The 26,681-nt window shown below is 50.1% G+C and overlaps 1 protein-coding gene across 1 annotated transcript in view; it reads left to right on the top strand.

Annotated features, from left to right (window-relative positions):
* Positions 1 to 9,068: 9,068 nt before the first annotated feature.
* The window catches only part of LOC145349238 (autophagy-related protein 16-1-like), an 84,958-nt gene continuing 67,345 nt past the window's right edge, over positions 9,069 to 26,681 (top strand). The window contains exons 1-3 of the mRNA XM_080197711.1: positions 9,069 to 9,186; positions 23,072 to 23,150; positions 25,103 to 25,187. Of these exons, the coding sequence (XP_080053837.1) occupies positions 9,081 to 9,186; positions 23,072 to 23,150; positions 25,103 to 25,187 (270 nt within the window). The 5' untranslated portion in view covers positions 9,069 to 9,080. The remainder of the gene's footprint in view (positions 9,187 to 23,071; positions 23,151 to 25,102; positions 25,188 to 26,681) is intronic.

Below are 26,681 nucleotides of genomic sequence, written 5' to 3'. Positions count from 1 at the left end.
CAGATGTGTTCTGAATCGAGGACAATGTCGAGCTCTTTCACCTCGATGAGTTTGTTAACCATTCCATTCCCACTTCCTGCATTTTCTCCACATACATCTCCCAGTACTGATGATTCTGACCAGCATAACACACAATAAGAACCCGAGAGACACTAAACATTCTGCAGGTTAATTCCAACAAATCCTTTGACAGGAAGTGCTTTGTAACCGTGTAACAAGGGGCAATTGCGACGTGTTGGAGGCTTTGTCAACATATCACCCACTCGGCACTATTTGGGTAGTCCCGAGATGTCTGCTTATTGTAAATAGAGAGAAGAAAAACCTTTATGTTTCTGAATAAACTCTGTTTTTGTGTTCTGTACGTCCTTGTTTCAATTCTGTTACTGGGAGCCGAGGGATCGCCATGTTGGACTCATCAGCAGAATCGTCAACTCTGATTGGAGGCATTCCTGGAGCTTTTGTCACTTCACAACCCGCCTCAGACATCCCGCCGCCCCCCCCAACCCCCATCAGCCCCCCACACGCACATCATCCAGTAACCACCCCTACCACCCTGTACCCCAACCTACGGGACCCCCACCTCTCCGTGGACACACCCCCATCCTGTACTCCCCACCCCAACGACTGCGTAGTCCCCACCCCCACCCCCACCACTCCGTACCTCCCCACTCCCAGCATCACACACATCATCCCGTAACCACCCCCACCACTTCATACCCCCATCACCCTATGCCCCCCCACCCTGTGCTCCCCACCCCAACGACTGCGTACTCCCCACCCTCACCCCCAGCACCCTGTGTCTCCCCACCCCCAGCACCTTGAACCCCCACCACCCCGTTCCCCTCGACCTCCACCATCCTGTAACACCCCACTTCCACCACCCCATACCCCCCCACCCCCACACTCCCCCATCACCTCATACCCCCCCCACCCCCACACTCTGCCACCACCCCATACCCCCCCACCCCCACACTCCCCCATCACCTCATACCCCCCACCCCCACACTCTGCCATCACCCCATACCCCCCCACCCCCACACTCTGCCACCACCCCATACCCCCCCACCCCCACACTCCCCCATCACCTCATACCCCCCACCCCCACACTCTGCCATCACCCCATACCCCCCCACCCCCACACTCTGCCACCACCCCATACCCCCCCACCCCCACACTCCCCCATCACCCCATACCCCCCCACCCCCACACTCTGCCACCACCCCATACCCCCCACCCCCACACTCTGCCACCACCCCATACCCCCACACTCCCCCACCACCCCATATCCCCCCACCCCCACACTCTGCCACCACCCCATACCCCCCCACCCCCACACTCCCCCATCATCCCATACCCCCCACCCCCACACTCCCCCATCACCCTATACCCCCACACTCCCCCACCCCCCACACTCCCCCACCACCCCACACTCCCCCACCCCCACACTCCCCCACCACCCCATACCCCCCCACCCCCACACTCCCCCACCACCCCATACCCCCCCACCCCCACACTCCCCCATCACCCTATACCCCCACACTCCCCCACCACCCCACACTCCCCCACCACCCCATACCCCCCCCAGCCCCACACTCCCCCATCATCCCATACCCCCCACCCCTACTACCCTGTGCCTCAACCCACCCGGTACTCCCACCCACTCCTCCCCCCCCCACCCCATACCTCCCCACCCCCACCACCTTATACCCAACACCCCACCCTCCAATACACACACCCACATCCCCAGACAACAGTGGTAATAATATTACTGGCCTTGCAATCCACCTACACAGCCCAGGGGGATTTTCACAGTAACATCATTGCAGTGTTAAAGTGAGCCTACTTGCGGCTCTAATAAATAAACTTCAAACTTTCACACTAACATTCTGGGGACACAGGTTCAAATCCCATTGTGGCAGTCTGCTGAATTTGAATTCAATTTATTACATAATAACTGGAAAACCCATCAGTTTCACTAATGTCCTTTAGGGAAGGAAATCTGCTGTCCTTACCCTGGTCTGGCCTACATGTGACTCTAGAGCCACAGCGATATGGTTGACTCTCAACTGCCTTCAATAAATGCTGGCAGTCAGTGACTAGCGGCGTTCCGCAGGGATCTGTGCTAGGACCCCAACAGTTGACATTATACATTCATGATTTGAACGAGTGATCTGAAGGTTTTATCTCCAAAGTTGCAGATGATACAAAGTTGAGTGTAAGGGTGAGCTGTGAGGAGGATGCAAAGGTGCTTCAGCGTGATTTGGACAGGCTGATGCAGTATAATGTGGATAAATGTGAGGTTATCCACTTTCGTAGCAATAAACGGAAGACAGATTATTACTTGAAGGGGTGCAAGTCGAGAGAGTTGGATACTCACCAAGACCTTGAAGTCCTTGTACATCAGTCGCTGAAAGTAAGCGCGCAGGTACAGCAGGGCAGTAAAGAAGGCAAATGGTATGTTGGCCTTCATAGGAAAAGGATTTGAGTATAGGGATAGGGATGTTTTGCTGCAATTGTAAAGGGCATTGGTGAGGCCACACCTGGAGTATTGTGTGCAGTTTTGGTGCCCTTATCTGAGGAAGGATGTTCTTGTTATAGAGGGAGTACAGCAAAGGTTTACCAGGCTGATTCCTGGGATGGCAGGTCCTCACATGAGGAGGGACTAAATCGGTTCGGATTATATTCACTGGAGTTTAGAAGAGTGAGAGGGGATCTCATAGAAACTTATCAAATTCTAATAGGATTAGACAGGGTCGATCCAGAAAGAATGTTCCTGACAGTGGAGGGGAGTCCAGAACTAAGAATATAGTTTGAGGATAAGGGGTAAACCTTTTAGAACTGAGGTGAGGAGAAATTTCTTCACCCAGAGGGTGGTGAATGTGTGGAATTCACTCCCACAGAAAGTAGTTGAGGCCAAAACGTTGTGTGATTTCAAGAAGGAATTAGATATCGCTCTGGGGCTAAAGGGATCAAGGGATATAGGGGGAGGAGCAATGACTAAATATTGGCTCCACAAGCTCTGGGGTAATTCAAAGAAGGTTCATGACTCAAACATATTCCTTTTGTTTGTCCAGAGTTGATCTGCCAACCAATCATTTCTCCTGCAGTATTAATTGTTGCGATTGATTGAAATTGGGCATTCTTGTGTTTGACCTGATGAGTGCAAGATGAGAAACTTTGAGAGCATGTCTCTCAGCAATATTCCTTCTTTTGCCTTTTTGTAATCGTGACTTCCTGGAGAGTTCAGGGCAAACTTGGAGGATTAGCAACACCAGAACTGAGTGTGTTTGAGAACTTATTCAGGCCTGAGAATTCCCAAGTGTCCGATGTTTCCTGGTAAATTGAAATTCCTCCATTCATCCTGAACGTGTTGCCCTGTCAATGAATTGCTTTTCTTAAACTCATTCATGGGATATCGGTGTCACTGGCCAGCACTTATTGCCCATCCCTAGTTGTCATTGGGCAGTTAAGTGTCAACCACATTGCTGTGGCTCTGGAGTCACATGTAGGCCAGACCGGGTAAGGACGGCAGATTTCCTTCTCTAAAGGATCCAGATGGGTTTTTCCGACAATGGTTTCATGCTCATCATTAGACTTTTAATTCCAGATTTTTTTTTATTGAATTAAAATTTCACCAGCTGCTGTGGCAGGATTTGAACCTTACCCGAGGCCGGCAACTCCTCATTGCCACCAGTGGGATCATTGAGGGACCCCTGACAAAAGTGAGTGAGAGTGGGACAGGAGGCTGCAGGAGATGGGGCACTGGTGGGCAGAGGGAGTATGGTGGCTGGCGATGAGGGCAAGAGGCAAATGGCTTTCAATGGTCCCAGCCCTTTCCAATTGGTCACAGAGTGTCTGATAATGATGGACCAACCTCCCCCTCCCCACCACACCCCTAATCCTGTCCAACAGCCCCCCCCCACTCCTCCCTGTGCACCCGCACCCCCACTTCCCGGGTGGTCCTTCTCAAACAGATTTTGTTGAGCGATCTTCCAAGGGCGCGGGAAATCTGTGCGATGCCCATTTCATCTCCGAGCAAACATTTTGGGCTGAGGGATAATGAGTATCAAATGATTCCCTAATGAGTCCAATTGAGATCTCATTGCCACAGCTAAGAATCCCCTAACAGCCCCTCCCGTAGTCCCACAAATTGTGGGGGTTGGGGGGGGCGGTGGTGGATTGCCACTATTGGGAGAATGATATGGAGCTTCTCCCATGATTAGGGATTAAGTGGACCGGGACACCATGTTTCCAATCGCCTGTAGGCCCCATTAATTCCAGATCCCCTCTCCCACCACCATCCCCCCACCACTCCCCTCCCAAAAAAGAACACCGTCTCTCTGGATTAGCCCAGACCTTTAGATCACTAATCCAGCAAAGTGATCACTCTGCTACCATCCACCCCAGGAAATGGGGAAAAGGGGTGGGAAAAGCTGAGGTGAGTTCTGTTGGACCAAGTGCAGAATGAAAACACCTCGAAAACGTCCTCATCCCCGCACCCCGCCCAACCTCTTGGACAGAAACTGGCCTTTGGTTAAACAGAAAGGATTTTATCATATCTTCCGGGAAGAAATGTTGGCCTTTAACCTTTGCCCGGCACCGCCCACCTGCTGACAGGAAGTAAAGAAACAAAGAAGAACAATAGAGCCCAGGAACAGGCCCTTCGGCCCTCCAAGCCTGTACTGACCATGTGTTCCTAACTAGCCCATCCCTTTGTATCCCTCTATTCCCAGTCTGTTCATGTGGCTATCTAGATAAGTCTTAAATGATCCTAGCGTGTCTGCTTCACCCACCTTACTTGGCAGTGCATCCCAGGCCCCCACCACCCTCTGTGTAAAATACGTTCCCCCCCATATCTGTATTGAATCTTGCCCCCCTTACCTTGAACTTGTGACCCCCTTCCACTTCCCCCAACACTGTGGAACTCATTGCTACAGAAGGCTGTGGCGACCAGGTCACTGAATGTAGTTAACTCAGAGATAGGTAGGTTCCCGATTACTGAGGGGATCAGGGGTTATGGGGAAAAGGCAGGAGAATGGGGATGAGAAAAATATCAGCCATGACTGAGTGGTGGAGTGGACTCGATGGGCCGAATTCTGCTCCTATGTCTTAAGGTCAAACACCAGGAAAATCTGTTCACGGATATTTCATTACAACTGCAATTTCCTTCATCATAAAACATTCCAAAGGACACTTCGCAGGAGTGCGGGAAAGGAAGGAAATTCACATTGAACAATTTCAGGAGATATTCGGACACCGAATCAAACAGGTAGGTTTTAAGGAGCATCTGAAAAGGGGAGAAACAAGAGGAGATGTTTAGGGAGGGAATTCCAGTCCAGGGAGCTGAAGGCATGGCCATCACCTCTCTCAGTTTACACCCATTCAAATAATAATCTGTCTTCCTATTACTGCTATCAAAACCTCACATTTGTCCACATTGTACTGCATCTTCCATGCAGATAACCATACACAGAGCCTGTTCAGATCAGACTGAAACTCATAAACTGGAGGAAATGAATTTTGAGAGGAAGCTTGCACACAGCAAAGAGGTTCCTATGGATATAGAAACAGGAAGCGGGCAGCAAAGATAAATGTGGAGCCTCTACTGAATGAGGCTGAGGAATTAGTCACAGACAAAGAAATGGCAGATATGCTGAATAAATATTTTGCAACAGGTTTCATTGTGGAAGACATTGCTTAAGATATCAGGTGGACTGATTCCCAGTCCCACCAACCCCCCCCCCACAGTCACCCGCCCTATCCCTACAGCCCCATGCATTTACCCCACTAATCCACCCCTAACCCTCACACCTTGGGACACTAAGGCGCAACTGAGCATGGCCAATCCACCTAACTTGCACATTTTTGGAGTGTGGGAGGAAACTGCAGCATCCGGAGGAAAGCCACACAGACACGGGGAGAATGTGCAGACTCCACACAGACAGTGACTCGAGACTGGGTCCCTGGCGCTGCGAGGCAGCAATGCTAACCACTGTACCAGTGTTGTGTTCCCAGTTTCCTTTCTAAATTCCCCCTGCACTTTTTTCTTTATTCATTCGTGGGACATGGGCACCGCTGGCTGGGCCAGCATTTATTGCCCATCCCTCGTTGCCCTTGGAGGGCAGTTGAGAGACAACCACATTGCCACGGCTCTGGAGTCACATGTGGGCCAGACCAGGTAAGGTCGGCAGATTTCCTTCCCTAAAGGACATTAGTGAACCAGATGGGTTTTTCCGATAATCAACAATGATTTCATGGTCATCAGTAGATTCTTAATTCCAGATTTTTAAAATTGAATTCAAATTCCACCATGGCGGGATTCGAACCCGGGCCCCCAGAACATTAGCTGAGTTTCTGAATTAATAACCGAGCGATAATACCACTCGGCCATCGCCTCCCTCTTCTACCTTCCTCTCAGGACTCTGCCACCATTGGTATCCGCCATTAGCTTCTATTTCTGTTCTTAATTCTGACTCCTTTGATCTCCCAAGTTCCCTGGTCTTGGTGCTACACTTTGTCTTTACCGGATCATATTTGCCTGGCACTGTTGCTATCTCCTCCTTGAGGACCTCCCACCGCTCTGACAGTTTTGTCTGCAAGTAGCTGCTCCTAGTCCACAGGGTCTGAATCAGCACAGTGGTTAGCACTGCTGCCTCAAAGCGCCAGGGTCCCGGGTTCAGTTCCGGCCTCGGGCCACTGTCTGTATGGAGGCTGCACATTCTCCCTGTGTCTGTGTGGGTTTCCTCCAGGTGCTCTGGTTTCCTCTCACAGTCCAAAGATTTGCAGGTTTGTTTGATTGGCCATGCTAAATTGTCCTTCGTGGTAGGGGATTAGCAGGGTTACAGAAACAAGGGAATGCGTGGGATTGTGATCAGTGTAGACTCAATGGGCCGAGTGGCCTCCTTCTGCGCTGTTGGGATTCTATGAAATTAATTTAGTAAAATTAGTCTTTCCCCAGTTAAAAACTTTTAGTCCTGGCCCACCCTTATCCTTTTCCATAATGATCCTAAATCTAACTGAATTATGATCACTATTTCCAATACACTCCCTTCCTTTTATTCATTACTGGGGCATGGATGTTGCTGGCTGGCCAGCGTTTATTGTCCATCCCTAGTTGTCCTTGTTCAGAGAGCAATCGAGAGCCAACCCCCACATTGCTGATACGCTTTTCACCTGCCTGGGCTGGGCTTATTTCCAAATATTTGTCCAGGATTGCTCCCTCCTTGGTTGGGCTTTCTACGTACTGGAAAAAGTTCTCCTCTGGATGCAATGTAAGAATTTTGCCCCCTCCCTCCCTTGCAGACTAAAACTAACCCAGTTAATAGAAACGTAGAAAATAGAAGCAGGAGAAGGCCATTCGGCCCTTCAAGCTACTGCTCCGCCATTCATCTTAATCGTGGCTTTCCTTGAATCCGATATCCTGATCCCCCCTTCTTCCCACATCTCTTGATCCCTTTAGATCAGGGGTCTCCAAACTATGGCCCGCGGGCCACATCCAGCGGGCTGCATCCGGATTGGAATTGGAGTGGGGTGGTGACAGGGCCTATTCGCACCAGAGTCGACAGTTCTGGAACTCTGCACATGCGCAGTGCCTCCGATCTGTCAGACTCCCCAGTTCAATCACTGGTCAGCCCGGGACCCCCGCAGTGCTGCCCCTCCAATCCCTCCCCTCCCCCACATGGCCCTATCACGGCCCCCGCAACAATTCCCGGGCCAACTCTGACCACCCCCTCCCCCCAACCCCCACCGTCCTGGAGTGCCCTGATTTCCAGCCCACCCCCCGCAGCAGTGACGATTCCCCCCACCCTTCTCACCCCTGCAGCCCCTCCCACTGAACCCTCCCCCTCCGCCCCAACCCCAGGGTCAGACCTCCCCCTCCGGGAGGCAGGCTCCTCTGTCGGCAGACCACTCCCCCCCCCCCAACCCTGGCCCGCCCCAATCGCCGCCCTCCTTCCATCCCAGACTGATCCCCTTGCAGAGTGGCAGTGGGACCACCCCCACCCCCACCGAACATCCCGAGACCCTGCCCACAGTAGGCCCTGCCCCCTTGGCACTTCCCGATGCCCAGTGGGAGGTGCCAAAGTGCCCCCTGGGCACGGACACTTTGCCCCTTGGGCAGAGTCTGGGGGCACAGACTGGCACTGCCAGGGTGCCCATGCCCAGGGGGCACCTCCATCACCTGACTCCGCTATTCCCTGAATGTGGGGAGTTACTCTAAACCCTGCCGGAATGAAGTATTCCTGACGGGATGGGAGATTCAATCTGGCAAATTCTCGATAATGACATTGAAATCAGATTTAAACTACATTAAAAAAAGATCCAAATGACATACTTCTTTTCCTGCCGGTTAGGGCAAATGCATGGGGTTACGGGGATAGGGTCTGGGTGGGATAGCAGTCGGTGCAGACTCGATGGGCCAAAAGGCCTCCTGCTGCAGTGTAGAGATTCTCTGATGCGCACCTCCCAGTCTGACCCACTCGAAGATTGGGGGTCGCAGTGCGAGAATTGCCTCCGTTTTTCTTTCTGAATCCACTCTGTCTAACCCTGTTAGCATTTTCTAAGTTTCAATGAGATCCCCAGAACCCACAAAAACCCTTCAGAGCAAATTATAACTGGAGCTCTTGCTCCTTTTGTGTGTGTTGGGGGGGGGGGGGGGGAGACTTCATCCAATCTTTTACCCCAGACATCTGGTGTCACCTGGAGGTGTCACCTGGGGTAGGGGAACGTGTGCGGTGGAGGAGAATACTTGCTGGAGGAAATTTTGCCAAGAACGGCAAAGGGTTAAAGCCCTCCAACTTTCGATTTCCAGCAGCGAATGGGAGAACAAACCAGCCTGGGCGGATTTTTAATGTGCGGCGCTCTCCAAACCGGGCCTGTCCCCCTCCCCACGGGCTCAGCTGTGTGTTGGGATGTGTGTTGAGGGTCTCCGGTGTAGTTTGAGGGGCTGTTGGGGGGGTGGTGGTTCTTGCCCTGGGTCTGCCTTGCCCAGGCAGTTCCTGGGTCGGGGATTCCCTGGCGCGGTGACGTCAGCCGCACTGTAACAATCTCGCTGTTGCCAATTTCTCTTGTCACTTTCAGCCATGGCGTCTCCCAGCGCCCAGCGCCCCTGGAGAAGGCACATCATTCTCCAGCTCCAGCACCGCGACCGGCACCAGAAACTGCACTTCGAGGGTCTCATCCTCTCCTGTGAGCACACCGCTATAACCCTTTGTCTTGCCCCTGACCCACACTCCCAGGCCCCTCGCTTAATACCACCACCCTCAGCAACTTTTTAACCCCTTAGCGATCGCTATAAGTCTGCTTTATTTTAACCTCAGGCTGGCTGCCCCTAATCCAGCACACCCCCCCCCCACCACCTCCTCGCAGTTTTGCATTCGTCACGTCTTGTGCTAAACAACAACAATCAAATCCCTTTGACACCCCCTTGCTGTTAAAGTTTTGTTAGTCTGAGTCTTTTATTTGGTGTTGCTATTTGACCTGTTATTCCCGCCCCCCAGTCTTTCTCGGGCTGTGGGCAAGGCCAGAATTTATTGCCCGTCCCCAGTTCCCCTTTAAAAGGTGATGGTGAGCAGCCTTCCTGAACGGTTGCAGGCGATGGTGCCCCCATTGCCTCGTCTGCTGTATCTCAGTGGGTAATCCCCTCGTCAAAATATTTATCCCCCAACTAACATCACAAAACCAGACTTTCTGGTCTCATTGCATTCCTGTTTCCCATGTGCAAATTGGCTGTCATGTTTGCAATATTAGAATATTATGATGCAGAGAAAAGCCATTAGCTTGGGTTCAATTCCTGTACCAGCTGAAATTATTCATGCCTTCTCAACTTTTGACCAAAAGAGAAAATGCTGGAAAATTTCAGCAGATCTCTGTCAAGTTCAGACAGCTGAACTTGAAACGTCATCTCTTTTCTCTCCTTACAGATGCTGCCAGACCTGCTGAGATTTTCCAGCATTTTCTCTTTTGGTTTCAGATTCCAGCATCCAGGTTACCCACTGTGGCAGACATAATAATAGGAGGGATTATTGTTTAAAGGGCGAAAAGCTGCAGCATGCTACAGTGCAGAGGGACCTGGGGGTCCTTGTGCACGAATTTGCAAAAACCCAGTCTGCAGGTGCAGCAGGTGATCAGGAAGGCAAATGGGATGCTGGCCTTTATAGCGAGGGGGATAGAATATAAAAGTAGGGAGGTCTTGCTGCAACTGTACAGGGTACTGGTGAGGCCGCAGCTGGAGTACTGTGTGCAGTTTTGGTTGCCGCACTTGAGGAAGGATATATTGGCCTTGGAGGGAGTGCAGAGGAGGTTCACTAGGCTGATACCGGAGATGAGGGGGTTGGATTATGAAGAGAGACTAAATAGACTGGGTCTGTACTCGTTGGAGTTTAGAAGGATGAGGGGGTGTCTTATAGAGACGTATAAGATAATGAAAGGGATGGATAGGGTAGAGGTAGAGAGATTCTTCCCACTTAGAAAGGATAGCAGAACTAGAGGGCACAGCCTCAAGATAAGGGGGGGGCAGTTTAGATCGGAGTTGAGGAAGAACTTCTGCACTCAAAGGGTGGTGAATCTCTGGAATTCTCTGCCCGTTGAAGTGGTGGAGGCTACCTCGCTAAATATATTTAAGTCATGGGTAGATAGGTTTCTGATAGACAAGGGAATTAAGGGTTATGGGGAGAAAGCGGGAAAGTGGAACTGATCCACTTCAGATCAGCCATGATCTTATTGAATGGCGGGGCAGGCTCGAAGGGCTGGATGGCCTACTCCTGCTCCTATTTCTTATGTTCTTATCTGCAGTAATTTGCTTCACAATCCTTGATTTGATTTGATTTGATTTGCTTTATTATTGTCACATGTATGAGTATACAGTGAAAAGTATTATTATTTCTTGCGTGCTATACAGACAAAGCATACCATGCGTAGAGAAGGAAAGGACAGAGTGCAGAATGTAGTGTTACAGTCACAGCTAGAGTGTAGAGAAAGGTCAACTTAATATAAGGTAGGCCGGATCAAAAATCTGACAACAGCAGGGAAGAAACTGTCCTTGAGTCGGTTGGTACGTGACCTAAGACTCCTATACATATTTCTCAAAGGAAAGTTTATTTATTCATTAGTCACAAGTAGGGCTTACATTAATACTGCAGTAAACTTACTGTGAAAGAAAGTGGAAGAGAGTATGTCCAGGTGCGTAGGGTCCTTGATTATGCTGGCTGTTTTGATGAGGAAGTGGGAAGTGTAGACAGAGCCAGATGGGAGGCTAGTTTGAGTGATGGACTGGGCTTTGTTCATGACCTTTTGTATTTTCCTGCAGTCTTTGACAGAGCAGGAGCCATACCAAGCTGTGATACAACCAGAAAGAATGGTTTCTGTGGTGCATCTGTAAATGTTGGTGAGATTCATAGTGGACATGTCAAATTTCCTTAGCTTCCTGAGAAAGTAGAGGCGTTGTTGGGCTTTCTTAACTATAATGTCGGTGTGAGGGGACCAGGACAAGTTGTTGGCGGTCTGGACACCTAGAAATTTGAAGCTTTCGACCACTTCCAATTTGTTGATGTAGAGGGGGCTTGCCCTCTTTTATGCTTCCTGGAGTCACTGACTATCTCCTTTGTTTTGTTGACATTGAGGGAGAGATTATTGGCCCTGCACCAGCTCACCAGATTCTCTATCTCACTCCTGTGCTCTGTCTCATCATTGCTTGAGATCCGACCCACGATGGTGGTGTTGACAGCAAACTTGAAAATCGAGTTGGAGGAGAATTTGGCCGCACAGTCATACGTGTATAAGGAATATAGTAAAGGCCTGAGGTGTAGTGACAGATTAAGGGTTGGCACGGTGGCACAGTGGTTAGCACTGCTGCCTCACAGCACCAGGGACATGGGTTTGATTCCTGGCTTGGGTCACTGTCTGTGTGGGGTCTGCGCATTCTCCCCGTGTCTGTGGGGATTTCCTCCGGGTGATCCTGTTTCTTCCCCAGTCCTTTCTAGGCCTGGTGCAGCAGGTGATCAAGAAGGCGAATGGAATGTTGGCCTTTGTAGCGAGGGGGATAGAATATAAAAGCAGGGAGGTCTTGCTGCAACTGTACAGGGCACTGGTGAGGCCGCAGCTGGAGTACTGTGTGCAGTTTTGGTCCCCGCATTTGTGAAAGGATATTTTGGCCTTGGAGGGAGTGCAGAGAAGGTTCACTAGGCTGATACCGGAGATGAGGGGGTTGGACTGTGAAGAGAGATTGAATAGACTGGGTCTGTACTTGTTGGAGTTTAGAAGGATGAGGGGGGATTTTATAGAGACGTATAAGATAATGAAGGGGATGGATAGGGTAGAGGTAGAGAGATTCTTCCCACTTAGAAAGGATAACAGGACTAGAGGGCACAGCCTTAAGATAAGGGGGGGGCAGTTTAGATCGGAGTTGAGGAGGAACTTCTTCACTCAAAGAGTGGTGAATCTCTGGAATTCTCTGCCCATTGAAGTGGTGGAGGCTGCCTCGCTAAATATATTTAAGTCACGGGTAGATAGGTTTTTGATAGACAGGGGGATTAAGGATTATGGGGAGAAAGCAGGAAAGTGGAACTGATCCACTATCAGATCAGCCATGATCTTATTGAATGGCGGGGCAGGCTCGAAGGGCTAGATGGCCTACTCCTGCTCCTATTTCTTATCTTCTTATGTAATTAACCTAACCCACTAATCTCTGGACTGTGGGAGGAAACCGGAGCACCCGGAGGAAACCCATGCAGACACGGGGAGAATGTGCAAACTCCACTCAGACAGTGACCCAAGCCGGGAATCGAACCCAGGTCCCTGGAGCTGTGAAGCAGCAGTGCTAACCACTGTGCTACCGTGCCACCCATTCTTTCAATTAGCAGGGTGATTTAGGGCTTGTGTGAGTTGTCAGTGCATGCTTGATGGGCCAAATGGCCTCCTTTTGTACGGTAAGGATTTTATGAAATCACCGCTCAGTCAGATGTCCCCCTCAAAGGGAGAGAGAGCAGCTTATGATCCTCTGGGGCAATGGTGACTTTCCCTATGTCTTTGATCAGTGTAACAGCCGTTCATCCAAATGCCAATGGGTTTAAGGTGCGAGGGGAAAAGTTTAGAGGTGATGTGCGAGGCAAGTTTTTTTACAGAGGGGGTGGTGAGTGTCTGGAACGCGCTGCCTGGGGACGTGATAGGAGCAGGTATGATAGCAGCAATTAGGGGCATCTAGATGAATACATGAATAGTAAGTGCGTACAGTTTTAATTTAGGCAGGTGTCATGATGGGTGCAGGTTTGGAGGGCCAAAAGGCCTGTTCCTGTGCAGTACCGTCCTGTGCTGCTCTTTGATCTCATTGGCTGTGAGGTGCTGCTCTCAGGCTGTGAAAGGTGCTATAGAAATTCAGGACCTTCTCTGGACCACCAATGTCCAAAGATTGGATTTCTTGGCTGTGTTAAATTGCCCCTTAGTGTCAACGGGGGGGACCAGCAGGGTAAATGTGTGAAGTTGTGGGGATAGGGCCTGGGTGGGATCGTGGTTGGTGCAGACTCAATGGGCCGAGTGGCCTCCTTCTGCACCGTGGGGATTCTGTAACGGCACGGGAAAGAATTGCGAGCAACGGACCATTTTGTACAGCACGGTGCAACACAACACAGGAGTCTGTGCTTGTCTAAGTCGAGCAGTGGTTTTTTTGAGAAGTGGGCAGTACAGAGCCTGAGGTTAGTTTCTGGAAACAGGCTGCGCCAGGGTGCCATGAACCACAGGCCTGAATCTGTGACCACACTGTGACTGACAGTGCGCATTCCTCAGAACATTGAAACATTTTCCAACCTTCGTGTCAAATTGTTATTGCAGCAGTCATCAGATTTATTTACTGCGCTGGGCATTTGCAGGTTATATAACCTCACCAAGATCATCGGAACTATTTGCGTTGGCCACGCTGAATTCTCCCTCCGTGTACCCGAACAGGCACCGGAGTGTGGCGACGAGGGGATTTTTTAAAAAAAAAAGTTTATTTATTAGTCACAAGTAAAGCTTACGTTAACACTTCAATGAAGTTATTGTGAAGTTCGACTAGTTGCCACAGTCCGGTGCCTGTTCGGATCAATGCACCCTAACCAGCACGTCTTTCGGACTGTGGGAAGAAACCGGAGCACCCGGAGGAAACCCACGCAGGCACGAGGAGAACGCGCAAACGCCGCACAGGCAGTGACCCGAGCTGGGAATCGAACCCAGGTCCCTGGTGCTGTGAGGCAGCAGTGCTAACCACTGTGCCACCGTGCTGCCCTTCATTGCAGTGTTAATGTAAGCCTACTTGTGACAATAATAAATAAACTTTAAACTGTAAAACTTTAAACTTTAATGTCCTGGTGTTTGTTTTAGGCAGGTTTGAGGTCAGACAGATTTCATGCAATTTCTGAAACCAGAACGAGGGCATCATTGGCAAGGTTGGCAGTTTATTGTCCACTTGTAGCCACCCGAGAAGCAGGGCCTTCGATTTGAGCCATTACTGTCCGTGTTGAAAAATGCTAGGGTGCTCCCATCGAATAGTGCCGGATTGTATTTACCTGGAGGAAACCCATGCAGATACGGGGAGAACGTGCACACAGACAGTGACCCAAGCTGGGAATTGAACCCAGGTCCCTGGTGCTGTGAGGCAGCAGTTCTAACCACTGTCAGGAAGGTCATTTTCTGGCCTCCCACTGGGAGGGATTGGAGTACAGGAATAATGATGTTTTGCTATCGTTGTACAGGGTTTTCAGTGAGACCACATCTGGAATATTGTCTGCAGTTTTGGTCTCCACATTTTAGAACATACTGGCATTGGAGTTGGTGCGGGGAAGGTCGGTCCCTGGGAAAGTCCGAAGGCTGAGTGAACTGTGCTTATACTGTCTGGAATAATTACAGAGAGTGCTAGAAATATTTAGCAGGTCTAGCTTTATCTCTTATTGATTTAGTATTTATCACATTATCACATGTATTAACATACAGTGAAAAGTATTGTTTCTTGCTATACAGACAAAGCATACTGTTCATAGAGAAGGAAAGGAGAGAGTGCAGAATGTAGTGTTACAGTCATAGCTAGGGTGTAGAGAAAGATCAACTTAATGTAAGATAAGTCCATTCAAAAGTCTGACAGCAGCAGGGAAGAAGCTGTTCTTGAGTCTTGAGTTGGTCAGTATGTGACATCAGACTTTTGTATCTTTTTCCCAAAGATGGAAGAGAAAATATCCGGGGTGTGTGGGCTCCTTAATTATGCTGGCTGCTTTGCAGCAGGAAGTGTAGACAGAGTCAATGGATGCGAGGCTGGTTTGAGTGACGGACTGGGCTACATTCACGACCTTTTGTAGTTCCTTGCGTTCTTGGGCAGAGCAGGAGCCCAGACCAAGCTGTGATACAACCAGAAAGAATGCTTTCTATGGTGCATCCGTAAAAGTTGGTGTAGCGGACATGCCAAATTTCCTTAGTCTTCTGAGAAAGTAGAGGCGTTGGTGGGACTTTCTTAAATATAATATTGGCATGGGGGGGTCCGGGATGGGTTGTCGGTGATCTGGACACCTAAAAACTTGAAGCTTTTGATTTCTTGTGTCTTTGATTGAGTGGATCTGTCTGGCCCTCACTCAAACTTCCTCCCACTTCATCTCCCCCATTGACACAGTCCCCTGTCGCACGTTTGAGAATCCAGTTTCCCCTTTGATTGTTGCTCATTTGAACCATCCCATAAAAAAACAAAGAAAATTACAGCACAGGAACAGGCCCTTCGGCCCTCCAAGCCTGTACTGACCATGCTGCCCGACTGAACTAAAACCCCCTACCCTTCTGGGGACCATATCCCTCTATTCCCATCCCATTCATGGATTTGTCCAGACACCCCTTAAAACTCACTACCAGACCCGCTTCCACTGCCTCTCCTGGCAATGAGTTCCAGGCACCCACTACTCTCTCTGTAAAAAATCTGCCTCATACATCTCCTTTAAACCTTGTCCCTCGCACCTTAAACCTGTGCCCCCTTAGTAATTGACTCTTCTGCCCTGGGGAAAAGCTTCTGACTATCCACTCTGTAAAAGTCCCTCATAATCTTGTAGACTTCTGTCAGGCCTTCCCTCAATCTTCGTCATTCTTGTGAGAACATAAGAACATAAGAAACAGGAGCAGGAGTCGGCCATCTAGCTCAACCCCCTCAACTCCGGCATCAGCCTAGTAAACCTCCTCTGCACTCCCTCCAAGGCTAAAATATCCTTGCGTAAGTGCGGCGCCCAAAACTGCACACAGTACTCCAGCTGCGGCCTCACCAATGCCCTATACAGCTGCAGCAAGACCTCCCTACTTTTATATTCAATCCCCCTCGCTATGAAGGCCAGCATCCCATTTGCCTTCCTGACCACCTGCTGCACCTGCAAGCTGGGTTTTTGCGACTCATGCACAAGGACCCCGAGGTCCCTCTGCACCGTCGCCTGCTGCAGTTTTTCGCCACGTAAGTAATAGTCCTTCCTACCATTATTCCTACCAAAGTGGACCACCTCACACTTGCCGTGGAAGGGTGTGTTTCTGAATGGAGGGCTGTGATAAGTGGTGTTCCTCAGGGATCAGTGCTGGGAACTTTGCTGTTTGTAGTATATATAAATGATTTGAAGGAAAATGTAATTGGTTTGATCAGCAAATTGGTGGACGACACAAACGTTAGTGGATTTGCGGATAGCGATGAGGACCATCAGAGGATACAGCAGGATATAGATCGGTTGGAGAGATGGCAGATGGAGTTTAATCCGGACAAATGTGAAGTAATGCATTTTGGAAGGTCTAATACAGATAGGAAATATACAGTAAATGGCAGAACCCTTAGGAGTATTGATAGGCAGAGGGATCTGGGTGTACAGGTACACAGGTCACTGAAAGTGAAAACGCAGGTAGAGAAGGTAGTCAAGAAGGCATTCGACATGCTTGCCTTCATCGGCTGGGGCACTGAGTTTAAAAATTGACAGGTGATTTTGCAGCTTTATAGAACCTTAGTTAGGCCGCACTTGGAATATAGTGTTCAATTCTGGTCGCCACTCGACCAGAAGGATGTGGAGGCTTTGGAGAGGGTACAGAAAAGATTTACCAGGATGTTGTCTGGTATGGAGGGCGTTGGCTATGAGGAGAGGCTGAATAAACTGGGTTTGTACTCGTTGGAGTTTAGAAGAATGAGGGGAGATCTCATTGAGACGTATAAGATGATGAATGGGATGGATAGGATAGAGGTGGAGAGACTCTTCCCACTCAGAAAGGTTAGTAGGACTAGGGGGCACAGCCTCAAGATAAAGGGGGGGCGGTTTAGAACGGAGTTGAGGAGGAACTTCTTCACTCATAGGGTGGTGAATCTCTGGAATTCTCTGCCCGTTGAAGTGGTGGAGGCTGCCTCGCTAAATATTTTTAAGACGCGGGTTGATGGGTTTTTGATAAGAGAGGGGATTAAGGATTATGGGGAGAGGGCGGGAATGTGGAACTGAGACACGACAGATCAGCCATGATCTTATTGAATGGCGGGGCAGGCTCGAAGGGCTAGTTGGCCTACTCCTGCTCCTATTTCTTATGTTCTTATGTCTCTGTGACCGAGCCAGTTTTGTATCCACCTTGCCAGCTCACCTCTGATCCCCATGCGACTTCACCTTCTGTACCAGTCTGCCATGAGGGACCTTGTCAAAGGCCTTACTGAAGTCCACGTAGACAACATCCACTGCCCTACCCTCATCAATCATCTTTGTCACTTCCTCAAAAAACTCAATCAAGTTAGTGAGTCACGACCTCCCCTTCACAAAACCATGTTGCCTCTCATTAATATGTCCACTTATTTCCAAGTGGGAATAAATCCTGTCTCAGAGAATCCTCTCTAATAATTTCCCTACCACTGACGTAAGGATCACCAGCCTGTAATTACCTGGATTATTCTTGCTACCCTTCTTAAACAAAGGAACAACATTGGTCATTGGCAAAGATTCCTCCCAAGGCCCCAGCAATTTCCTCCCTTGCCTCTCTCAGTTTTCAGTTATCCATGTGGTCACCAGTTCCATATTCTAACCACGAGAAAGTTACAGTTACTCGGGGTGGGGGGGGATGGGGGAACAGGAGATGGTGGAGACAAATTGAATTTGATTCATTCACCAACAAAGAGAATACGCTGAGCATGAGGAAATGTTTGCTGAAGCACTCTGTCTGGTCAGCAGTTCTGTGCGGCTGTGGAGACCCGACTGCACGCAACAGAAACATGGCATTAATGAAGAATGCTTCGGATGTCTTGGAAAAAGAATGTATATGATGAGAATGTCCTGAGGGAGAGGCAAGATACACGTCAAGAGCTGAAACTTGAGTTATTTCAGCCATTTGGCAAGAATCATGGAGTGATTCATGGCACAGAGAGAGGGAGGCCAGTTCAGGATGGATCTGAGGGTCCTTGCGAGGCTGCACAGGAGATTCACCAGGATGGTTCCAGGGATGAGTAATTTTAGTTTCATTGTTGGGTTAGAGTCATAGAAAATAGGAGCAGGAGGAGGCCATTTGGCCCTTCGAACCTGCTGTGCCATCTGTTATGACTATGTCTGATTGTCCAGCTCAGTGCTGACGAAGGGGTGTCCAGACTCCGAACATTGCCTCTATTCTCTCTCCACAGATGCTGTCAGACCTGCCGAGATTTTCCAGCATTTTGTGTTTTTGTTTCAGACTCCAGTGTCCTCAATATTTTGCCTTTATCCAACTCAATAGCCTGATCCCACTACCCCCCCCCCCCCCCCGCCCCCCCGGATATCATTTGATCTTCTTTGTGTCAATGTTTTGGCCTACTGCTTCCTGTGGGAATGAATTCCACAGGCTCACTGGGTGAAGAAATGTCTCCTTATCTCCGTCCTAAATAGTCTATCCCGAATCCTCAGGCTGTGACCCCTGGTTCTGGACTCCCCCCACCATCCTCCCTGCATCTCCCCTGTCCAGTCCTGTTAGAATTTTATATGTTTCTCTGAGCCCACCCTCAAACTCCAGCAAATACAATCCTAATCAACTCAACCTCTCCTCATAGGTTAGTGCTGCCGTCCCTGGACTCAGCCTGGTAAACCTCGCTGTAGTCTCTCTATGGGAAGAACATTCTTCCTCAGATAAGGAGACCAAACCTGCGTACAATATTCCAGGTGTGGCCACACCAATTGCAACAAGACAACACTTCATCAAAAAATTCAATTAGGTTGGTCAATTCAATCTGCCTTTTACAAACAGAAACCTAGAAACTAGAAGTGGGAGGAGGCCATTTGGCCCTTTGAGCCTGCTATGCATTCACTATGATCATGGCTGATCATCAAATTCAATATCCTGATCCCCCCTTCCTCCCATATCCCTCGATCCCTTTAGCCCCAAGAGCGATATCTAATTCCTTCTTGAAATCAGACAATGTTTTGGCCTCAACTACTTTCTGTGGGAGTGAATTCCACACATTCCCCACCCTCTGGGTGAAGAAATTTCTCCTCACCTCAGTTCTAAAAGGTTTACCCCTTATCCTCAAACTGTGACCCCTAGTTCTGGACTTCCCCCACCATTGGGAACATTCTTTCTGAATCTACCCTGTCTAACCTCATTAGAATTCTCTAAGTATCTATGAGATCACCTCTCACTCTTCTAAACTCCAGTGAATATAACCCTAACTGACTTAATCTCTCCTCATATGACAGAGCTGCCATCCCAGGAATCAGCCTGGTAAACCTTCACTGCGCTCCCTCTATAGGAAGGACGTCCTTCCTCAGATAAGGACACCAAAATGACACACGATACTCAAGTTCTGACCTCACAACTTGAGGTACTTGGATCAGGAATTGGTTAGCAGATAGGAGACCTCACAACTTTAGGTACTTGGATCAGGAATTGGTTAGCAGATAGGAGACAGAGGGTGGTGGTTGATGGTAATTATTCATCATGGAGTTCGGTTACGAGTGGTGTGCCTCAGGGATCTGTTTTGGGGCCACTGCTGTTCGTAATCTTTATTAATGATCTGGATGAGGGTATAGTTGGGTGGATTAGTAAGTTTGCTGATGACACCAAAGTCGGAGGTGTGGTAGATTGTGAGGAAGGGTGTCGAAGTTTGCAGGGTGACTTGGACAGGTTGCAGAGCTGGGCCGCGAGGTGGCGGATGGAGTTTAATGCGGAGAAGTGTGAGGTAATCCATTTCGGTAGGAATAACAGATGTGTTGAGTATAGGGCTAACGGGAGGACTTTGAATAGAGTGGAGGAGCAGAGGGATCTAGGTGTATGTGTACATAGATCCCTGAAAGTTGGGAATCAAGTAGATAAGGTTGTTAAGAAGGCATACGGTGTCTTGGCGTTTATTGGTAGGGGGATTGAATTTAGGAGTCGCAGCGTCATGTTGCAACTGTACACAACTCTGGTGCGGCCGCACTTGGAGTACTGTGTGCAGTTCTGGTCCCCACATTACAGGAAGGATGTGGAGGCTTTGGAGAGGGTGCAGAGGAGGTTTACCAGGATGTTGCCTGGTATGCAGGGGAGGTCCTATGAGGAGAGACTGAGGGATTTGGGGTTGTTTTCACTGGAAAGAAGGCGGCTAAGAGGGGATCTTATAGAAACATATAAGATGATTAGAGGTTTAGATAGGGTGGATGGTGATAGCCTGTTTCCTCGGATGGAGAAATCTAGCACGAGGGGGCATGGCTTTAAATTAAGGGGGGGTAGTTATAGGACGGATGTCAGGGGCAGGTTCTTTACCCAGAGGGTGGTGAGGGACTGGAATGCCCTGCCTGCTGCAGTTGTAAATGCGCCTAGTTTGGGGGCGTTTAAGAGATCCGTGGATAGGTTTATGGACGAAAAAGGAGTGGTTTAGATTAGTGGGTCAATGTTTTTTTTTAAAAATAAGACTGGTCGGCGCAACATTGTGGGCCGAAGGGCCTGTTCCGCGCTGTAATGTTCTATGTTCTATGTTCTATGTTCACCAAAGCCCTATACAATTGTTGCAAAACATCCTTATCCCTGTACTCAAATCCTCTTGCTATGAAGGCCAACATACCTCTTTACTGCCTCCTTTACCTGTGCGTTCACTCTACTGGCTTTCTTTAATTCAGTTCTCACCAAGTTGATCTTTTTCTCAGAGTTTTGGATTCTAAAATCTTACCCAGCCATGATGTTAAACTACTGGGTCAGTTGAATAAGGGAGTCACATTTGCTGCTCTCCAATCCTCTGTCCTGTAGCGAGAGATAAACTGTTCCACTATCTCCACCCCCATTTCCTTTAGAACCAGTGGGCAGGCTTAGGATGCGCAAAAAACCATTTCGGACTCAGCTGAGGAAAGATTTCCTCACTCAGAGGGGCGTGAACCTGTGGAATTCTCTCCCACAAAAGGCAAGGCAGTCAAGGCCAAATCAATGAATCTATTCAAGAAAGTCATAATTGTTTATATTTTAATTGTTTCAAGGGATGTGGGGAGAGAGTGGGAGAATGGCATTGAGATCGAGAATCAGTCCTCATCATATTGAGTGGGGAGAATGTGGGACTCGCTCCCACGGGGAGTGGGGAGAATGTGGGACTCGCTCCCACGGGGAGTGGGGAGAATGTGGGACTCGCTCCCACGGGGAGTGGGGAGAATGTGGGACTCGCTCCCATGGGGAGTGGGGAGAATGTGGGACTCGCTCCCACGGGGAGTGGGGAGAATGTGGGACTCGCTCCCACGGGGAGTGGGGAGAATGTGGGACTCGCTCCCACGGGGAGTGGGGAGAATGTGGGACTCACTCCCACGGGGAGTGGGGGAGAATGTGGGACTCGCTCCCACGGGGAGTGGGGAGAATGTGGGACTCGCTCCCACGGGGAGTGGGGAGAATGTGGGACTCGCTCCCACGGGGAGTGGGGAGAATGTGGGACTCGCTCCCACGGGGAGTGGGGAGAATGTGGGACTCGCTCCCACGGGGAGTGGGGGAGAATGTGGGACTCGCTCCCACGGGGAGTGGGGGAGAATGTGGGACTCGCTCCCACGGGGAGTGGGGAGAATGTGGGACTCGCTCCCACGGGGAGTGGGGAGAATGTGGGACTCGCTCCCACGGGGAGTGGGGGAGAATGTGGGACTCGCTCCCACGGGGAGTGGGGAGAATGTGGGACTCGCTCCCACGGGGAGTGGGGGAGAATGTGGGACTCGCTCCCACGGGGAGTGGGGAGAATGTGGGACTCGCTCCCACGGGGAGTGGGGAGAATGTGGGACTCGCTCCCGCGGGGAGTGGGGAGAATGGAGAACTCGCTCCCACGGGGAGTGGGGAGAATGTGGGACTCGCTCCCACGGGAAGTGGGGAGAATGTGGGACTCACTCCCATGGGGAGCGGGGAGAATGTGGGACTCGCTCCCACGGGGAGTGGGGAGAATGTGGGACTCGCTCCCACGGGGAGTGGGGGAGAATGTGGGACTCGCTCCCACGGGGAGTGGGGAGAATGTGGGACTCGCTCCCACGGGGAGTGGGGAGAATGTGGGACTCGCTCCCGCGGGGAGTGGGGAGAATGGAGAACTCGCTCCCACGGGGAGTGGGGAGAATGTGGGACTCGCTCCCACGGGAAGTGGGGAGAATGTGGGACTCACTCCCATGGGGAGCGGGGAGAATGTGGGACTCACTCCCACAGGGAATGGGAAGAATGTGTTTCCCCGATTGTGGTGTGGGCGAGCCATGCAAAATGCCGTAGACATCAGCAGGACTGGAAGATCCCATCTGTGGTAAATGCTGAGCTGCTCCCTCTGCTGGAAAACCAGTGTGAGTGAATGGGGGGAGGGGCTGGAAAACCTCACCCATTGTCTCTCCTACGCGGCTTGAGGGCAAACAGTTGCTGGAAAAGCAGAGAAAGTTCTCAAAGTACATCACAGACAGAAAGGTATTTCTGATGTATAGTCACTGTAACAATGTGGCAGCCAGTTAGCCCACAGCAAGATCCCAGGAACAACAGTGTAGTGATGAGCAGATGTGGTCCTCTGGTTTTGATTTATTGGTTGAGGGATGACCCTTGGCCCGGACACGGGAGAACCCCCTGACTTGTGCAATGATCTGGGAGTTCGGACACAGCGTTGCTTTGAAGCTGATGTTGTTGTGTTTCTTTCCACTAACAGACAACCAGCTGCTCACAAAATCTGACATTGTTCAGTTCTGGAGAGACAAACGCGACCCCCACTTGCCCTCGGCTGTCAGGTAACCTGGAATTTTCTCTTTCTGAGCTGTGTTCTGATTAAAGGCCAATGTTTAGATCCCTCTGTGACCTCCTCCACATCAGTCCCATCATCTCAGCGTTACTTCCAGCCCATTCAGTTCTGAAAAGCCTGAAAGCACAAGAGAAGTTCCGGGGATGAGAAACCTCAGTGAAGAGGAGAGATTGGGGTGGCCCAGTGGTGAGCACTGCTGCCTCACAGCCTCAGGGACCCGGGTTCAATTCCCGGCTCGGGGCCGCTGTCTGTGTGGAGTTTGCACATTCTCCCCGTGTCTGCGTGGGTTTCCTCCGGGTGCTCTGGTTTCCTTCCATGGCCATTGGCGCATTGGCTGTGTTAAATTCTCCCTCAGTGTACCCGAACAGGTGCAGGAGCGTGGCAACAAGGGGATTTTCACAGTAACTTCATTGCGTTAACTGGTGACTAATAAATAAACTTTAACTTTAGCTTGGGGAGGCTGGGACTGTTCTCCTCGGAGAGAAGACGGCTGAGAGAAGGATCAATAGAGATACTCAAAATTGTGAGGGCTCTGGACAGGGCAGACAGGGAGAAACTGTTCCTGCTTGTTAAACGATTAAGAATGAGAGGGACACAGATTTAAAAGTGATTTACAAAAGAAGCAAATATGATGTGTGAAAAGTCTTTTTCACCCAGTGAGTGATTGGGGCCCGGAATGTTCTGCCTGGTAGTGTGATGGAACAGGTTCGATCAAGACATTCAAGGTCATTCTATGATTACTTGAATAAAAACAATTGTAGAATCCTCACAGTGCTGACATTCGGCACATCGAGCCTGCATCAACCATAATCCCACCCAAGTCCTACCCCCATATCCCCATGCACTTATCTGGGTCCCTCTGACATTAAGGGGCAATTTAGCATGACCAATCCACCTAATCTTTGAGTTGTGGGAGGAAACCGGAGTAAACCCACGCGGAGAATGTGGAGACAGTGACCCAAGCCGGGAGCCGAACCCGGGTCCCTGGCGCTGAGAGGTAGCAGTGCTAATCACTGTGCCACCGTGCCCCGCACACGCAGGAGTACGGGGAAAAGCACAAAATCATGAAGCTCGTTAGGAGAGCTGGGGAGACACGATGGGCCGAATGGCCTTCTTCTGCCCTGTCACAATTCTGTAATCCTGTGAACTGTGGGAACTGGCTAAAGCCATTCAGTCTCTTGGGCCTGTTCTGTTATTCAGCTGGGTTACGTAAGATCTGTAACTTAACTCTGAACACCCAGCCCATTTTAAACTGGATGTCATAAGAACATAAGAAATAGGAGCAGGAGTCGGCCATCTAGCCCTTCGAGCCTGCCCCGCCATTCAATAAGATCATGGCTGATCTGAAGTGGATCAGTTCCACTTTCCCAGCCCTGGAGAGGGTGTGGAGGGGATTTACTGGAGCAGTGCCGGGGGTGAGGGGCTTCATAGAATCCTACAGGGCAGAAGGAGGCCATTCAGCCCATTGAGTCTTCATTGACCACAATCCCACCCAGGCCCTACCCCCCCCGTAACCCCACATTATTTACCCTGCTAATCCATGCATCTGGGGCAATTTAGCATGGCCAGTGCACATCTTTGGACTGTGGGAGGATACCAGAGCACCCGGAGGAAACCCACGCAGACACAGGGAGAATGTGCAAACTCCACACAGACAGTGACCCGAGCCGGGAATCGAACCCAGGTCTCTGGCACTGTGAGGCAGCAGTGCTAACCACTGTGCTGCCCTGTCTTCAGTTAATCAGGAGTGGTTGGAATAGCTGGATTTGTTGTCTTTAGAGCAGAGAAGGTTAAAGGATGTATTGGGGATGGGGTGTAAAGGGGATGTTAGAATTCTGGGGAGCAGGGCAGGTATAAAGCATGGATTGGGTCTCTGTATCCAGGCGACGCTGGCACCGGTGATTTCACGAGGTTTTGTTGCATCTGTTATTTATCTTTCAGCTTACCTCCTGAACCTGAAAATGTGACGAAAATACAGATCAGGCACCAAGAGAACGTGAACAAACTCTATCAGGCGAATGGTGAGGTGAGTCTCTCACACCGCACCTTGCTCAGTCTCTCACTCCCCTGCACTCGCTCACATTCCTTCACTTGTGCTCTCTCCCAAATTCCTTTGCTCAGCGTCTCGCTGTCCATCCGCTGTCCTTTCACATTCCTTTGCTCTTTCCTGCCCATCACTTTGCTGTCTACCACCCCCCACTCCTTCCCTCTCCCCCCACCACCACCACCATCTCCCCCCCTCCCCCCCAATTTATGTTTTTGAAACACTGAGCTTCATCTGGGCAGGGAAAAACCTCAAGGAAATGCTGTGTAATCATGATAACGTTGAGTTAACATAGTCTGCTGGAGGTATGGGCTCCAATGAGCGTCCTCCCCATCTATCTTGGCATTGTTTTTGACCCCGTGATGAGCTTCTGATCGCTTATCAGCAAAAGGACCGACTTCCAGCTCCGTAACATTTCCGAACCCTGACCTTGCATCAGCTCACTAGTTGGTGGAATTTTCATCCATGTCCATTATTGACTATTTCAAAGCCTCCCGTCTCCCACCATCCATATGCTTTAGTTCATCTCAATCTCTGCTCGCTCTCAATCCCCCATTTTAGTTACATATGTGTTACTTTTTAATTCATTCGTGGGACATGGGTGTCGCTGGCTGGCCAGCATTTATGCCCCATCCCTAGTTGCCCCTTGAGAAGGTGGTGGTGAGCTGCCTTCTTGAATCGCTGCAGTCCGCGTGCTGTGGGTTGACCCACAGTGCCGTTAGGGAGGGAATTCCAGGATTTTGACCTAGTGAAGGAACGGCGATATATTCCCAAGTCAGGGTGGTGAGTGGCTTGGAGGGGAACTTGCAGGTGGTGGTGTTTCCCATGTATCTGCTGCCCTTGTCATAAGAACATAAGAAATAGGAGCAGGAGTCGGCCATCTAGCCCTTCGAGCCTGCCCCGCCATTCAATAAGATCATGGCTGATCTGAAGTGGATCAGTTCCACTTTCCCGCTTTCTCCCCATAACCCTTAATTCCCCTGTCTATCAGAAACCTATCTACCCGTGACTTAAATATATTCAGCGAGGCAGCCTCCACCACTTCAATGGGCAGAGAATTCCCGAGATTCACCACCCTTTGAGTGAAGAAGTTCCTCCTCAACTTTGATCTAAACTGCCCCCCTCACTATTTTGAGGCTGTGCCCTCTAGTTCTGGTTTCCTTTCTAAGCGGAAAGAATCTCTCTACCTCTACCCTATCCATCGCCTTCATTATCTTGTAAGTCTCTATAAGATCCCCCCTCAGCCTTCTAAACTCCTTCTAGATGGAAGTGGTTGTGGGTTTGGAAGGTGCTGTCTAAGGATCTTTGGTGAATTTCTGCAGTGCATCTAGTAGATGGTACACACTGCTGCGTGTCGGGGGTGGAGGGAGAAGATGTTTGTGGATGGGGGGGCCAATCAAGTGGGGCTGCTTTATCCTGGATGGTGTTGAGCTTCTTGAGTGTTGTTGGAGCTGTTACCCATCCAGGCAAGTGGGG

This window comes from Carcharhinus amblyrhynchos, chromosome 10 (assembly GCF_965287045.1).
Source record: "Carcharhinus amblyrhynchos chromosome 10, sCarAmb.v2.hapA, whole genome shotgun sequence".
Classification (NCBI taxonomy): Eukaryota; Metazoa; Chordata; class Chondrichthyes; order Carcharhiniformes; family Carcharhinidae; genus Carcharhinus; species Carcharhinus amblyrhynchos.
Note: the sequence above shows the minus strand (reverse complement) of the source record. Positions and strands in the feature narration are given on the sequence as shown.